At 49.8% G+C, this 14,745-nt stretch overlaps 1 protein-coding gene across 2 annotated transcripts in view; it reads right to left on the bottom strand.

Moving 5' to 3' along the window:
• Window positions 1–14,745, bottom strand: part of TENM4 (teneurin transmembrane protein 4) — a 3,327,204-nt gene that overhangs the window by 102,537 nt on the left and 3,209,922 nt on the right. For both annotated transcript variants that reach the window (XM_070782510.1, XM_070782511.1), the window contains one exon: window positions 3,044–3,260. In XM_070782510.1, the coding sequence (XP_070638611.1) occupies window positions 3,044–3,260 (217 nt within the window). The remainder of the gene's footprint in view (window positions 1–3,043; window positions 3,261–14,745) is intronic.

Raw genomic sequence — 14,745 nt, 5'->3', positions numbered from 1 at the left:
CCTGCCCTAAGTCATACAGGTTTGGAGAGATGAATGGTCTCTGCTTTCAAAGTCTCTGCTATTTAACTGAAGGTGACAGATACATAAACAATGACCTGGGAGCTGACTTCTACTCCTGCTTCTGCTACTAACTGGTAATGTGATTTCAGCAGATAATTGAACCTCTCTGGACTCTTGAATCCTCAGTAGAAAATTAAATAAAACAGACAATATATCCATTTATTCTCCGTCCCACTATCCCTCCCCACTCCTCCTTTTCTCCTTGTTTCCTTCCATCTTTTCCTTGTTCAAGGTAATATATATGCATATTTATCTTGAGCAGTTACCAAATGTGAAAGTGAGTAAGATGTGGTCCTGTCGTGGCAGACTCAGTGTAGAGGGTTGGCAGACATTTACATATTCACTATATTAAGCCCTTGCCCAAAGCCACGTGCATTCAGCAGTGGCAGAGCCCGGATCTGAGACACAAGCTGGCCTTGCTCCAAAGCCCATGCTCTCTTCTTTCTGCTGAGCAGCCCATTTCTTCCAGTATAGGTTTCGCAAGTTCCCCACTGGACAGGCTCCTTAAGGGCATGTCAGACTGTTAGAAATGATACCCAAATTCCTGGGTAGGTGCCACGTGATCTGTGATAATGTAAGCATCAGGCTTGGTGAAGCAACAGAGCACGTGGTCCCCACTGGCACTGATCAGGATGGCATGGTGAGGATACCCCTTAATCAGAAGAGCCATCAGCAGCCAACCAGTCAGAGCCCTAATCAGATCCCATGACAGTCCAGTAAAGAAGGGCTGAGCAAGTATTAAATAATATCCCCCTTGGTAGGAGTAATATTCCTACCTCCAGTTGATTAAAAGAACTCATACCACGGGAAGGCCCACAAGCTTACATACAAAATCACACAATTGAATAAAAAGAGCAGAAAGCTTTGTACCTGGAGACAAAAGCAGAATTCCTGGCCAAGATAAATGAATAGCTTTCTCCTCACTCTGCTTCTGCTCCTGGCTCTGCCACTTCACTGGCCTACGCATTGGGGAAGATCACTTAACCTCTGAGGCTCTCAGTATTCTCAGGGTGAGCTGAAGGGGACTCTCACATACTTTCACCTCTAAGAAAGTTAAAGTTCAAATGCTCTGACACCCTTGTATGATGCCGCGATTATTGGGCTCAGGGCACTCCCCTGACTTCTCTCTTCCCATCTTGTCACTGCTCCCTGTGTGGAAGGGCTGGGGCAGTCCAGGCTTTGGAGTCCCAGGTCCATCACATCCCAGGAGAGGGCCTCCTCCATGGATTCCCAGCTCCTCTCTAAGGATGGTTAATACCACTTCCCAAGGTGACTCCCCAGGAGTCCTTCTTAGGTCCCTGCTCCTCCCTCCTTCGACACTTTCCTGGATCACACACCTGTGTGTTCATGGTTTCATCTACCACTTGCTTGCTGACGGCACCTGAATCAAGATCCTCAGCCCTAACTTCTGTGTGAGTTTCAGGTTTGCTTCTGAACTACAAACAGACATTCTGGGTGATCTATTGAGGTGAGACTCCTCTTTGCCCTTGCCAGCCATCTCAGTAAGACAGTCCTCTCTCCAGCATTCCTCAGACCCCGCTGACGATGAAGCTGATGACCGGCTGTGCTGACTTCCCTCTTTAAATAGAACTGGGAGAATGTCATTCATTCTTCCTGTCTCTCCTCCCTACCCCTACCCTGTTCCCTTAGGGCAGGAACTCTCCGGCACAGAAGGCATGAACACAGAAGGCACAGTCTGTGACTGCTGAGCTGAACTGGGCTGACGTTTTGAGAAAGCTCTGTGTGTATCTGGCATCACTACCTTGGAAGACATTCAAAAGAAATGATCACAATTCCCTCCTGCTTAGATATCTTTCCCGAGGTCAGAGACCCTGATCTGGGGAGCAGAGCACAGAGCGCTGCCTTTTGCTGGCTCCTGTATCCTTTCCTTGGAGAAGGAAATGGCAACCCACTCCAGTGTTCTTCCCTGGAGAATCCCAGGGATGGGGGAGCCTGGTGGGCTGCCGTCTGTGGGGTCGCATAGAGTTGGACACGACTGAAGTGACTTAGCAGTATCCTTTCCTGGGCTTCCCTGGTGGGTCAGCAGTAAAGAATCTGCCTGCTAATGCAGGAGACCCAGGTTTGATTCCTGGGCTGGGAAGATCCCCTGGAGGAGGGCATGGCAACCCACTCCAGTATTCTTGCCTGGAGAATCCCATGGACAGAGGAGCCTGGCAGGCTATAGTCCATAGGGTCACAAAGAGCTGGACACAACTGAGCATGCGTGCATGTACTCTTTCCTGCCCCTGGGTCTTTGCAGAAGCTGTTCTCTCTCCCTGAAAAACTCTCCCTGGCTGAGCTATTTGTCATCTTTAAGACTCAGTTCTTAAATCTCAGGCTTCCCCCGCCCAGAAGCACCTTCTCTGTGCTTCCAGAGTATCCTGTGGGCACATATCTGGCCTATCACGCTGGAACAACTTTTTGTCTCCCTAGCGGACTGTGAGTGACCAGTGGGCAGGGACTGTGCTCCACTCAAGTCTGCAGTTCCGGCACAGTGCAGACCTCGGTACCAAACTGTCCAGTAGACGAGACACCACTGAACACTGGTGGAAGAATGCCTGGGCGTGTGCCTGGGTGCCAGCAGGTGCAGCCCCACCCCCGAGCCTACTAAAGTCTCCCAGCATCAGCTCTGAGGGAGAAGACTGTCAGAGCCTTCAGCTCATCTGGAGACAGTGGCATCAGTAAGAGCGGACTGCAAAGTGGGTATTGATCCAAGATTCCCCTTGGACCTTTGATTTCTTACTCTCTCCATCCATCACCCAGCGAGGACAACACAACTCTGCTCATAAAATTCCAGATGCCTTGGAGAGCAGTTTTCTAAACGTAGGTACCTGAGACTGCTTCCCTGCCTCCCCTGATGGTCCACCCAGAGCCTTCAGTGCTGTGTCCCCCTCCCAGCCTCCTCCCACTCCCAGCCACACAGATGGAGCCCTGGAAGTGGCTCATTCCCCTTTCTGAGAGCCACGGCCAGAGCTGGACTCACCCTCCATCAAAGGGGTTCTCCCCGGGGATGATGTGCGTGCTGTCCCTGCCCACGAGGAACTTGATTCGGTCGTAGAAGGAATGCAAGTTCTGCTGGGACACGGGGGCCTGTGTCTCCTGGATGATGTCCAGAGGGTCGGGGGAGCCCAGGCACAGCGGGTTGACGTGACAGAGGGGCTGGAGGCAGCAGTCGGGGTCCATGCAGTCCACCAAGCCGTCTGCAGGGGTGACAGAGCAGGGTGTTTGTAATGTTGTGTGCAATCCGCATCGTTTGTTCACACTGCCTTCATTCACTTCTCTACTTTCCACTCACTGAATGACGGTATAAAAGTGCCTGATACAAGCTGAGGCCGCTGCTGGGTGCCAAGGAGATTCAGGGGCTCCAGGTCCCACCCCACTAGTCTAGTAGGAGAGATGGACAAGCAGTGTGCAGTGTGACGTGTGACGTGTGTTATTTCTTTTCTTTTCAGAGAGACAGAAGGAATGCTGTGCATGGGGGCCCTGAGGTGACAGTTTGGATCACTAATTTCAGATGCTGGGCTCAGAAAGGGAGGAGAAGAGCACAAGATCAGGCTGCGAGTTTTGCAGGAGCCGACAGCTGGGCCTCCCGGGCCAGGTTGGGGAGTCTGTATTTCACCCTCTGGACAACAGGAGTTACTGAAAGGTGCTAAGCAGGGGATGACTTCACTTGAAAGTCACTGTATTGCTGAAAGCACATCTCCTGCATCAAGGACAAAGGAGCTGTGGGAGCCGGGGGCTCCATGCAGCAGGAGAGACAACGGCCCCTGAGACTAGAGGAGGAACAGTGGGCATGAGGGAAGACGGTGGTGTGGAGAGACAACGGAGAGGTAAAAACGGGAAGATCTGGTGACTGATGGGATTTGGGGGTGAGGAAGGGGTGGCCGAGTTCCAGCCTCTCCCCCAGCTGCAAGGCAAGTGTGTGGGGAGCCACCTCTGCCTTCTGTGAGAGGGGCTTTGTGAGTTTGCTGGATGGTTTCAGGTCACTGACCAAGTTGTCATTAGTAGAGAATTCTCTTTACCACATGGGTGGATTTCTTTAGGAGTGAAAATTATATTGCAGCTTCCAGCTTCTCGAAGTGCAAAGAAAGAAATTCCACCAGACCACAGATTTTTGGTCTCGTTATCCCAAAGTGCTTTTACGTACACCCAATAGAATGGCTTAAAATAGACAAGAAGCCAATTGTAGGCAGCCTGTGCGCTCTGTAGGCAGAGAACAGCCTGAGCACATGTGTTCTTCTGTAGGCTGGAATTCTGCGTCTCCTGCTTTCAGCGATTCTGGGCAAACTTCCCCACCACCTTGAGGGCGTGGGTCCTGCTCTGGTTGTCTCTGATGTAGCCCCAGCCCTTAGCACAGGTGTTTAAGACCTGACTGTTAAATAAATGAGTGACGATGGAATGAGTTAAATGACATTTGAATCAAGTCCATAAAAGGCAGAAAAGCATTATCTTCACTCAATTCGCTTAAATAGTGTGGTATGGTGGGAGGATCCTGAGGCTCAGAGACTGAAGTGCAAGCCCCAGAACTGCCTGGAAGAATGGCTTTGAATGAGCTCCCATACTTAACCTCTCTGAGCTTCCGTCTCCTTAACACTGATATACTCCCTCACTTGTCTCTGTGGGTCTACAGTATAGAGGCTGGCCATAGGGTTATTGCACATACAATATGCACCCTTAAGCCTCTTTACTAGTTAGTCTCGGGGTGTTGTGGCCTCAGGCAAGCTCCATGACCTCCCTGAAACCCAGTTTTTTCCTTAATAAGTTGGGACAAAAAAATCCCTTGTCCTTCTCTCCCAACTTCGGCATGGTGTCTAAGGTCCATCTGCTCTGCCCTCCTTGAGGGCAGCACAGTGGTGCAGAGAATGGGCTCCAGAGGTCAAATCCTGGCTCTGAGACTTACTACTGTGTGGCCTTGGTCAGGTTCTTAAACTCTCTGGCCTCAGTTTCTCACATCTCTTACTGTGATTTATAAGAGTGTTACTAATGTAATTTTTATTTATGTGAAAAACACAGTATATGTCCTCAAATCTGGCAGAGTACCTGATACATCATAAGTGCTTAATAAGAGGTGGGCTTTCCTGTTAGCTCAGATGGTAAAGAATCCGCCTGCCATGTGGGAGACCTGGGTTCAATCCCTGGGTTGGGAAGATCCCTTGGAGGAGGGAACAGCCCACTCCAGTATTCTTGCCTGGAGAGTCCCATGGACAGAGGAGCCTTGTGAACTACAGTCCACGGGATGGCAAAGAGTTGGACTCGACTGAGCAGCTAAGCACAGCACAAGAGGTAGTTCCTCTTCCTGACCCTGGAACATGGCTCCCCAAACAGGGGAGCCAACTGTCCTGTGTGTGCCCACCAGCCAGATCCACCCAGAGATGCAGCGGAAAGGCCTCCCCTCACTTGGGCCGGGTCCTGGGTCCAGCTCCCAGGTCCACCAGCTAACTGCCGAGCCAAGCACCTGTCTTCTCCCGCAGTCGGCTGGCCCCATCACACATTCTCAGGCTGCCCCTGTCAGACATTGCTTAAACACATAATTACAGCCCGAGCTGAGGGTTATTTGCATTCTGCTATTGATGTTCGCATGACAGATTCAGCTGCCGCATCCATAACTCTGCAGAAATGCTCCATTATTCAATCCCAGTGAGCAGGGACGCTGACCATTAAATCAGCCAGCACAATTGAAGGGCCGTGAAAAGTCATGGCTAATTTGAAATTTTATTAGCTCTGCCTGCTCTTGTTTACCACCGAAGCAGTCCCTGGAAACCAGTCTTTCACCTCTTTATAAACACCCTGCTTCGTGGCACCTTGGAAGAACGGTTTCCTGTCCTCTGGTCCTGGCTGGAAGGTTAGACAGGAATGACTATTATTAATTTTTGTATTAAATGACGATGATGATAATCACAGCTGTGCCCTACTGAGGGCCAGGCACGGTGCTAAATCCTTTACAAGGAATGTTTTCAAGAAAAATGTCAGTGAATCTTCCCAGTTTTGTGAAGTAGCCACTGTCACCACCATCACCCTCATTTTCGACGAGAAGGAACCAGAGGTTCCAAGAAGTAAGGTAACTTGGTCAAGATCACACAGTTGGTCAGTAAAGAAGCTGAACTCAGTTCTTTGTGAAATAGAAAAAGGTTCTCTGTCCCTGAAGGGATGTAGGAACTATTTAAGTGGAAAACCCGACTTTATGAGTCTTGCTGGGCTCTTCCAGCGCCCTGGTGACCTCCACCACTGCACTCATCTCTCTGTATTGTAATTCTCATGTTCTCTGTCTCCCTCCCCACACAGCGAGCTCGTAGAGGCCAGGGCTGACTCATTTCAGGGTCCCCCCCCTGCCCCGGCTGCCTTAGCTTCCAGCTTCATCCATGCCTCTGGAATCTGGGCTTTTCCATACCCCTTACTTCTTTCCTTTAAAAAAACAAATTCAGCAATGAATCTTAAACAAAATTGCTGCTTCTTGTGGTGAGAGGGCCCTGGTGATGATCTAGTTGACTATTCAGGTAGAAATTTTAAAGTCTCCGTGAGGGCTCTGAGCTTTAGTTTACCTGTCTGTAACATGAACCTAGCTCAGAGGGACGCTGGGAGGATTAGGTGAGATCATGGACATAGCACACTTAGCGTGAAGGCCAGCACCTGAGTAAGGGCTTGACAGACATGAGCTACTACTCGCCCCTGGCTGGGTGCTTCCCTTGAACAGGGATCCCAGTAACAGAGCTGCCCTCCCTATACCCGCGTTTCAGGGCAGCTCTTTCTGCAGATAGTCTGGCCTTGGAGAACTGAAGCAGAGAAACACAGCCACAGCAACACACCTACGAGTTAGGGAAGCAGAGACCCCAGGGGACTTGAAGATTGGGGTTCTCCGAAATGGGGACATATCACACACTGTGCTCTTATGAGAGACTCTGGGACTGTGGAGTTGCTTATTGTAGGCTTCACAGCACACAGTGATTAATGTCTGGCCAAGAATGCTGCCCGCCTACACATCCCTATGTGGAAGCTCCCTCATCATTCAATCGGCAAATATTTGCTGAGTTGTAAATGTGGGCTAAACCCCGTTAATAGAGACCATCACAGTTAAAGGAGATACATAACAATAGTTTTAAAATGAGCAGGGCCCACGAGATTCTCATCAGAGCCACAGTTTATGAGATCGGCTTCCAAGCAAACCCTTCTCTGTATTTTCAAATGCAGCGTACGGCAGCCTGCAGCAGGGTGTATAGCTGCTCACAGTAACCAAGACTCTTGCATGGTTTCAGCTTCTTCAGCATGGATGACAAATTTTAGAAGTCATAGTAAGAGGAAAAAGTATATTGTGGGGACAGAAAAGTGAATTTGGGGGTAGGTTAGAAACACAGCAATATATGGTTTTCAAGGTTCTCTGGTTTTGGCTAAAGACATTTAGATTTTCCACGCACTTCTTATCTCACTTAATTGTATGTTACACACATTGGTTGACTTATGTCCATGCTTCCTGCATTGCCTGTTCTCCTGGAGAGACCCTTGTGATCATAGCAGCAAAAGCAAAACTCCCAAACCCATCGGGAAAATAGGGAAGATTTTCCTCTACTTCTTTCAAATTTTTCCATAAAGCCCTCCTAAATCCTAAAACTCCAACTTGGGGGAAATTACACGTTTCCTCCAGAAATTCCCTTTACCCATATAGTCCTAAGGCCTCCTCTCTCTCCTTATATGGTGGAAGTTAAGAAGGGCAGATGAAGGGTCAGAGGCCGTTCAGGCTCTGGTCATTCAGCAATGCTGCTCCCAGCTGTGGCCTCTGGTGGGAGAGAGGGGTGCAGGGAAGGGAGAAGGAAACAGCTAGAAAAAAGGCAGAATAGAGATTAAAAAGACAGGCAAGAAAAAAAGGGAAGGAAGGGTAGGTTGGGAAAAAAAGAAAAAGGCGGCCACGTCTCCGGGGCACTAAATGAACATTCCAGAGTAGTTCTTGTTCTCCTGACCCTCGAACATGAAGTGCCATGGTGATGAGACGCCACGTGGGGACGAGACGCCACGTGGTGTGTGCAGCGAGGCTCTGCTAACACTTCCATGTACGTCCTGCGCTATCCCCTGGAGGATGGGGGCCGTGCTATCTCCTCTTGCATTCCTCCTCAGTGCCCAGCCTGCCATGGGTGTCCCTGACCTTGGAGAGGGGCAAGTGGAGAGAAAGAATCCAGGCTAAGAAGCCTGAAGACAGGGCTCCTTCCCTGTCACTTCCTATGTCCTTCCCATGTCACTCTCCAGCCATGAGAACGTCAATGAAAAAAGCCTTGGTGTCCATCACCCTCTGCAGAGAGGGGTGCTGCCCACAGGAATGGGTGAAGAGTTGTGCCATCAGTCGGAGTCCTGACCAGCAACGGCTCCCCATTTGTGTTGTGATCTTCACAGCTGCCAGGGCGCGCTGTGACCTCAGGCGACCACGTCCCTCTCCGCTGTCAGTGTCCCCATCAGCTGCGGGGGCGGGGAGCGGAGGGCAGCCCCTGGGGTTAACCTGCCTAACAGTCACTTCATGGCCTTTCTATGCCACAGGCCCATCTCCCCTGGTGGCCGCCTGCTGGAACATTCACAGAAAGCGACAGGCGCTGAGGGTTCTGTAGAAGGTGGTGACGGAGCTGGCCTTCTCATCTTTACAAAGAGGATGCTGGGGTCAGGTTAGCTGATTTACCCAAAAATCATACCGCTAGTGCAGTGGCAGCTGGGGCCCTGGTCTCTTCTCTGTCTCCCAGTTCAGGCCCTACTCCACAGTCTGCATCTCTTTCTCCATCGTTTCTTGGACATCCTGGCTCCCCCGGCTCTGTTCCCCTTGTCCACAGAGGGCAGACGTGACTTGTTTCTTATCCCAAATGCATATAGCACAGTGCCCTGTGCACCGTCAGAATGTTTGTTGAATGAATGAAAAAATGAATAATGAATGCGTGAGGATCCCAAGTCAAACAGCTCCATCAGTTCGACTGGGCCCCCTGAGGGCTACGGGGTGTGATGGAAGTCACCCCTCCTCCCCCTCACCACCCACCCCAGGAAGAGCTTGTTCCTCTCCTTAGAAAGCAGGCACACAGGACAGGTCTGCTCTGACCCTTCAGCGTCTGTCCCATGGCTGGCAGGCCCTGCGCCAGGCACTGGACAGACAGGAAGAAAACCGTCACGCCTCCAAAGGACTCCCAAGTGTTGCGAGTCAGAGCGAGATAACCATGTGCAGGGGAAGAAGGAAGCGGGGGTGGGGGCGCTGTGGAAGCCCAAAGCGGGGACCCTAACATGGGGCTGAGGGCTGGAATATTTCCTGGAAGATGGAATGCTTAACTGAGAATAGAAGGATGGGCAAGAAGAAGCCGAAAGGAGAGCAGAGCTAGGGGCGGGTGTGGGCAATGCATGGCCTAGCAAACTCTTTTCATCAGAGTTGGCTGCATGGTCCCTTAGCCCGATGGGCCTGTGGACAGGGTCTAACCAGTCCAGCCAGCTCTCTCTGCAGGCTTAACTCCTCCCACCCGCCGACCTCATCTCGCGGCTGCCTGCAGTCTGGCCCGAGACGTGTTTTATAGCAGGCTGTAAGCAGCATCTGGGGAGGCCCCAGGGGGTGGAGGGTGGAATGTGCCTCCCTGTCTGTACACATCTGGGAGAAGTTTTTGTCATCTGCTGTAATAAATTCTGTGCCTATGGTGAAAAGGCTTGCAAAATCTTTATCTGCTCCTCAGAACGCAGGATTTTTAAAGGTCAATTTCTCTCTTGTCTCTTATCACAAGAAACATGGTTTAGAGATAGTCTGAAGTGTGGCCAAACTCTATGGCTTTATGTGCCAATGGTGGGAGATGAGAAGGAGAAGGGAGGACAGAGAGCTTTGTTCTCAGTTTTCCTGAAATGTCTCCTTCCAGGTTGCATCTATCAATGCTCTGAATTGCAATCCATGATTGTTTTACAGGGCCAACAGAATCTAAAGAGATGAACACACTTTGAAGCTGCTTAAAGATCCTTTATCACAAGGGGTATGGGTGCTTAAATTCCCGTGAATGTTTCCTTTCTTTGGCTTCTTTTTAAGCACGGCTTCCATTCGGATCCTAGCTTTCCCATTGATTCACGGTGTGACTTTGGGAAAGCCTCATCAGCTCAGTGAGCCTCAGCTTCCCAGCCTGTAAGCGTCTGCCTTTCAAGTGTATTGCAAGGGGCTGGAGTTTATGGACACAGAGTGTCCAGCCCAGCCCCTGGCCCTTAGAGATGCTCTCTAAATGATGGCTACTGTTTTCCTTTATGTATATTTGATTTTTCTTTTTTCCTTCTAGCAGTAAGCATGTAACAGTTTGGAATACAAATTTTAACTAAAAAGTGAAAAAGGTCTAGATACATTATGATATGGAAAAATACAATCTAATCATAATCCAAACAGAAGACTGTAAAATTTTATAGAGAATATAATTCTAATTTTTAAAAGTGATTTATATATGAATATATATTTATTTTATAATAAACATCACACTTCTGTGATTACAGGTGGAAAGGAGCAAGACAAAGAGAGATGACATTTGCAGGTGACGATCTGAGGCTCAGAGAAGTTGAATAACTCACTCAAGGTCATACAGCCAGCAGACTGGGGAGACAGGATTTGAATCCAGACAGTCTGGGTACAGATCCTGCTTCTAATCACTGTGGTATGTTGCTTCTCAGGCACTTTAAATACACCCTCTGTAATCCTCACAGTAACCCTGCAAGGTAGGCCTTATTATTCTTATTTTATAGTCACTTAGCATCTTTGGTAAACTCCAGAAGGTAGCAGAGGACAGAGGAGCCTGGCCTGCTTCAGTCCATGGAGTCAAAGAGTCGGACACAACTTAGTGACCGAGCAACAACAGCAAGCGTCTTTGGGCCACAGTTTTTCCATCTCTGAAATGGGCACAAATGCCCCCTCGAATGGTCAGTGAGAACATGTGAGAAGGTGCATGGGACACACGTCACAGGGGGCTTTCTGAAGGGCACAGAAGCATAGGGCACATCTTCTTTGTCAAACGTACCACAAGGAGGGACTGCCTTTCATGGTGAGTCAGGGTCTCTGCTTGCCAGCCTGCTCTGCTGTTGCCCTTCACCAACCAGGGCTTGGAGTGAAATCTGGAGGCAGGTTAGACTGACTGGGCAGCCCTGACAGCGGATTAAGAGACTTGGAGTCACTAACTCACATTCAGGATCTGTTCTCCGCTTTAAAATCTAGACAACAACCATAAGTGAAAACAGAAACAAACCAATAAAGCTAAACCCGACTCAGCCGTACAGTGAAACACGTTTTTTGGGGTCTCAGTTAAAAAACACTGCAACAGCTTTCTTAATGAAGCCTGAAGTTCAAGTTTCATTTGTAAAGAATTGCGTTAAGCCTAGCAAATTGGGAAAGAAGAGAAGCCAGGAGTTTTCAGATGACTTGCAGGGCCATGGTTAGGTTTATGATGGAATCGTGAGTCTGAGGTCCAGGCATGCTGAAAAGCTCTTGTGTGGCCAGACTCCAGGAACTATACAGTTTCTGCCACCTGCCAGCTATGTGACCTGAGCCAAACGCTTCCCTTTGCTAAGCCCTAGCTTCCTCATCATAAGGACATAGTGAGGGTATCGGAATACCAGACGCCTCCCAGAGTTGTTGGGTGGGTGCACGATTGCTTATATGAGCTATCTCTGTCATCCTCTGGTCCTCTCTACGGCACTACTGTAGCCTCCTTAGATTGGACTAAGTACTCACACTACATGCCTGGGAGGAAGATGAAACACCAGGGGGCGGTGGTCCACGAGACCACACAGAAAGGCTCAAGGGTCTCGGGTCCGAGTCCAGCCGTGTTAATGACTTTCTGTGCGAATCTGATGTGTATGACATCACATCCCCGCTCCGGGCCCCAGCTTCCCTGTCTGTAATGGGCAGGGCAGTAGGAGGGAGCTCAAGTCTGTGTTCTCTGTCTCCTCCAGTCCTGTTACTCACATTAACCACTGCGAACTCCTTCTCCAAGCCGCTGAGTCACATCAGCCAAAAGCACTCACTAAGCGATACTCTAACATTTTTTTCCCTCCACCATGGCTTATTGAGGGATTCCTGATGGCTCAGATGGTAAAGAGTCTGCCCGCTATGTGGGAGACCCGAGTTCGATCCCTGGTTTGGGAAGATCCCCTGGAGAAAGAAATGGCAGCCCACTCCAGTATTCTTGCCTGGAAAATCCCATGGACGGAGGAGCCTGGTGGGCTACAGTCCATAGGGTTGCATAGTCGGACGTGAGTGAGTGACATCATTTTCACTTGCTGGCTTATTTATCTGAGATCCTACTGTGTCCCACATCATGACTGAAATAGAGGTGCTCATTTCATTCTGCCTCCATTAGATTTGGTTTGTGTGAAAAACAATTTCTTACAAATAACTGTGAGCTTCCCAAGGGAGAATAGGCTGGGCCATGTTCGCTGGTCTTTATATCCTCTGAGAAAGGAGCATGAGACCTGGGAGATAGCAGGAGCCCAACGAATGTGTGCCTGACCAAACCTCAGACAGCCAAGTGCTTACTCTGGCTCACCCCATGTTGCTGGGTAAAGCCTGCCCTGTTTCTCCCTCCACTAAGACTGCCCCTGTTTGGCCAAGACCCAGAGGGGCCAGTGAGGACAGTCTTGCCCCCTTCAGCACCTGGGGACAGCCTAACTCCTGCAGTTGCTTCATCTGTGCCATCTTTCAAAGCGGGGCAGACCCTTGCCCTTCCTGTTGGCTCCTCCAATGGGTAGAGAGCCCACCAAGCTGAGAGGGTCCTGAGGTGGGCTGCTGCCTCATTTCGCAGTTCAGAACCCAAGGCCAAGCTCCCTCAACAGTGTGCTCCCCCCAGCCAGTTGTCTTCCCAACCAGGATGATCCATGGGTGTCTTCCTGGCTGGACTGGAAGCCATGGGACATCACAGTTCCCAGGAGGGTACCAGGCATTTGATAACATCAGCTGCATGAGGGATGCTTCTTTATCACTGCCATGATTCTACTGCATCTGTGACAGGTGCTGTTTCTCTCTCTCTCTCCAGACTGTGAACATCACAAGGGTAGGGACTGTGTCTTACTTGTCTCTGAAGTCTCAGAACCCAGGAGAGGGCCAAATGCAGAGGAGACGTTCAGTTAATGTTTGCTGAGTGAGTGACCTCATGTTACAGCACTTGTGTGTGGCTTCACTAGAAAGTATGTAAAAGTTCACTCCAGTCCAAACATGCTCTGCAGATGGAAGAGGTATATTCTCCTGCACTTGGCGATTTGTTGACTGTTCTTTTCCACTTCCTGCTGGTTTGCCTCCACGACAGCTAGAGAAGGCTCTGTTCCCCTGGGGTCTGGCTCAGCCCCGTTTCCAATGATGAGACGCTCTTCCAGGGCTGTGGGGCTCTGGGCTCCTGTGTACCCACCCACCTTGTCAACCCTGGGCAGTCCGGGCCCTGGGAGGCTAGCTCTGCAGGATGGTGAACAGAGGGTACGTGGGCACTGTGCTTCATGTGAGGGAGTAAACGGACCTTGTTTTATGACCTATTCTGGGATGTGCATTTTGTACACCTTCTCCTGGCATTTTTCAAGGACACCCAATTCTTTTGCTGCCTGGATATTCAACAGCCCTCTGAAGGCTTTGGCCAAGACCCTGGATTCCTGAAAAGGGAATGACTTCATGGTATGGCTCCTCTCCCTTTCTTTCCTAACTACACGAATGTCATTGCTGGTCATGGACTTGTCTACACAGGCAAAGTGAAGGGGGCAGTTAGGGAGATAACCAGGTTGACATCTCCTTCCTATGAAAAGCAAACATGATTGTCCTTTATCTTCCCGGAAGGCAGGGCTACACGGTGCCCTTGCTCTGCCTGTGATGTTTTCTCCAAATGGAAAGCCCTCTCCTTTCCAATAAAGCCTGCCTACTCAAGCATGGCCTTCTTGATGAGCGTTTTCCTACCCCCACGACAGTCAATATGGAACTCTGCACCAGCCCGTCTCACCATCCACTAGCATTTCACTTTGGCTCTTGCCCTCATTTGAGTTCCTGGAGTGTGGGGACAGGACTTATTCATCCCCGTGCCTGGCCCCCAAACAGGGAACTCTGGATATTTATGCAGCAGAAGAATTAATGAGCTTTGCACGTTTCGGGTTAAGGGACATTTCAGTCCTGTGAGGTCTCAGGAGGACAGCATGGACCTGCTGTCTCTGCCTGTCTACCGTGGCCCAGCCCCAAGGGCTCCTTGTGGAAAATTACTCCACGGGGCTGAGGACTGGGTGCATCGGGTTTGGCCTCCTCCTGGATTCAGGCAGCAGATATAAGGTCTGAAAGCTGGGGGCTCGGACAAAGACCAGTGGTCTGAAACAGCCCAGAGCTGCTGGAGCCAGCTTAAGGCAAATGAACCAGAATAATCATGACAGCACACATTGGCCTTTCAGTCCTCTTGCTGCTCTGAGATTGTTGAACTGCACTAAGTAGAAGCTTCCCCAAGGTTGGGATGCTGAGTTTCTGGCCTTGGATTTTCTACTCTGTGCAGTTTTAGGCCAGAAAAGTCCCTTGGCATAAACATAGAAGATGCATAAACACATCTTTTTGATGAGGTCAACTGTTAGGCCATCATTTGAAAGGAAGGGCTAAATGTTTTGATCTTTTTATTTTTTTTTTTCCCGTATATCTTTTTATCCTCCAAATAACCCCCTGAGATTGGTAGAGGCATGAAGAATCATCCCATTTTCCAAGTAGGAAAT

Source organism: Bos indicus, chromosome 29, assembly GCF_029378745.1.
Source record: "Bos indicus isolate NIAB-ARS_2022 breed Sahiwal x Tharparkar chromosome 29, NIAB-ARS_B.indTharparkar_mat_pri_1.0, whole genome shotgun sequence".
NCBI classification, from domain to species: domain Eukaryota; kingdom Metazoa; phylum Chordata; class Mammalia; order Artiodactyla; family Bovidae; genus Bos; species Bos indicus.
Note: the sequence above shows the minus strand (reverse complement) of the source record. Positions and strands in the feature narration are given on the sequence as shown.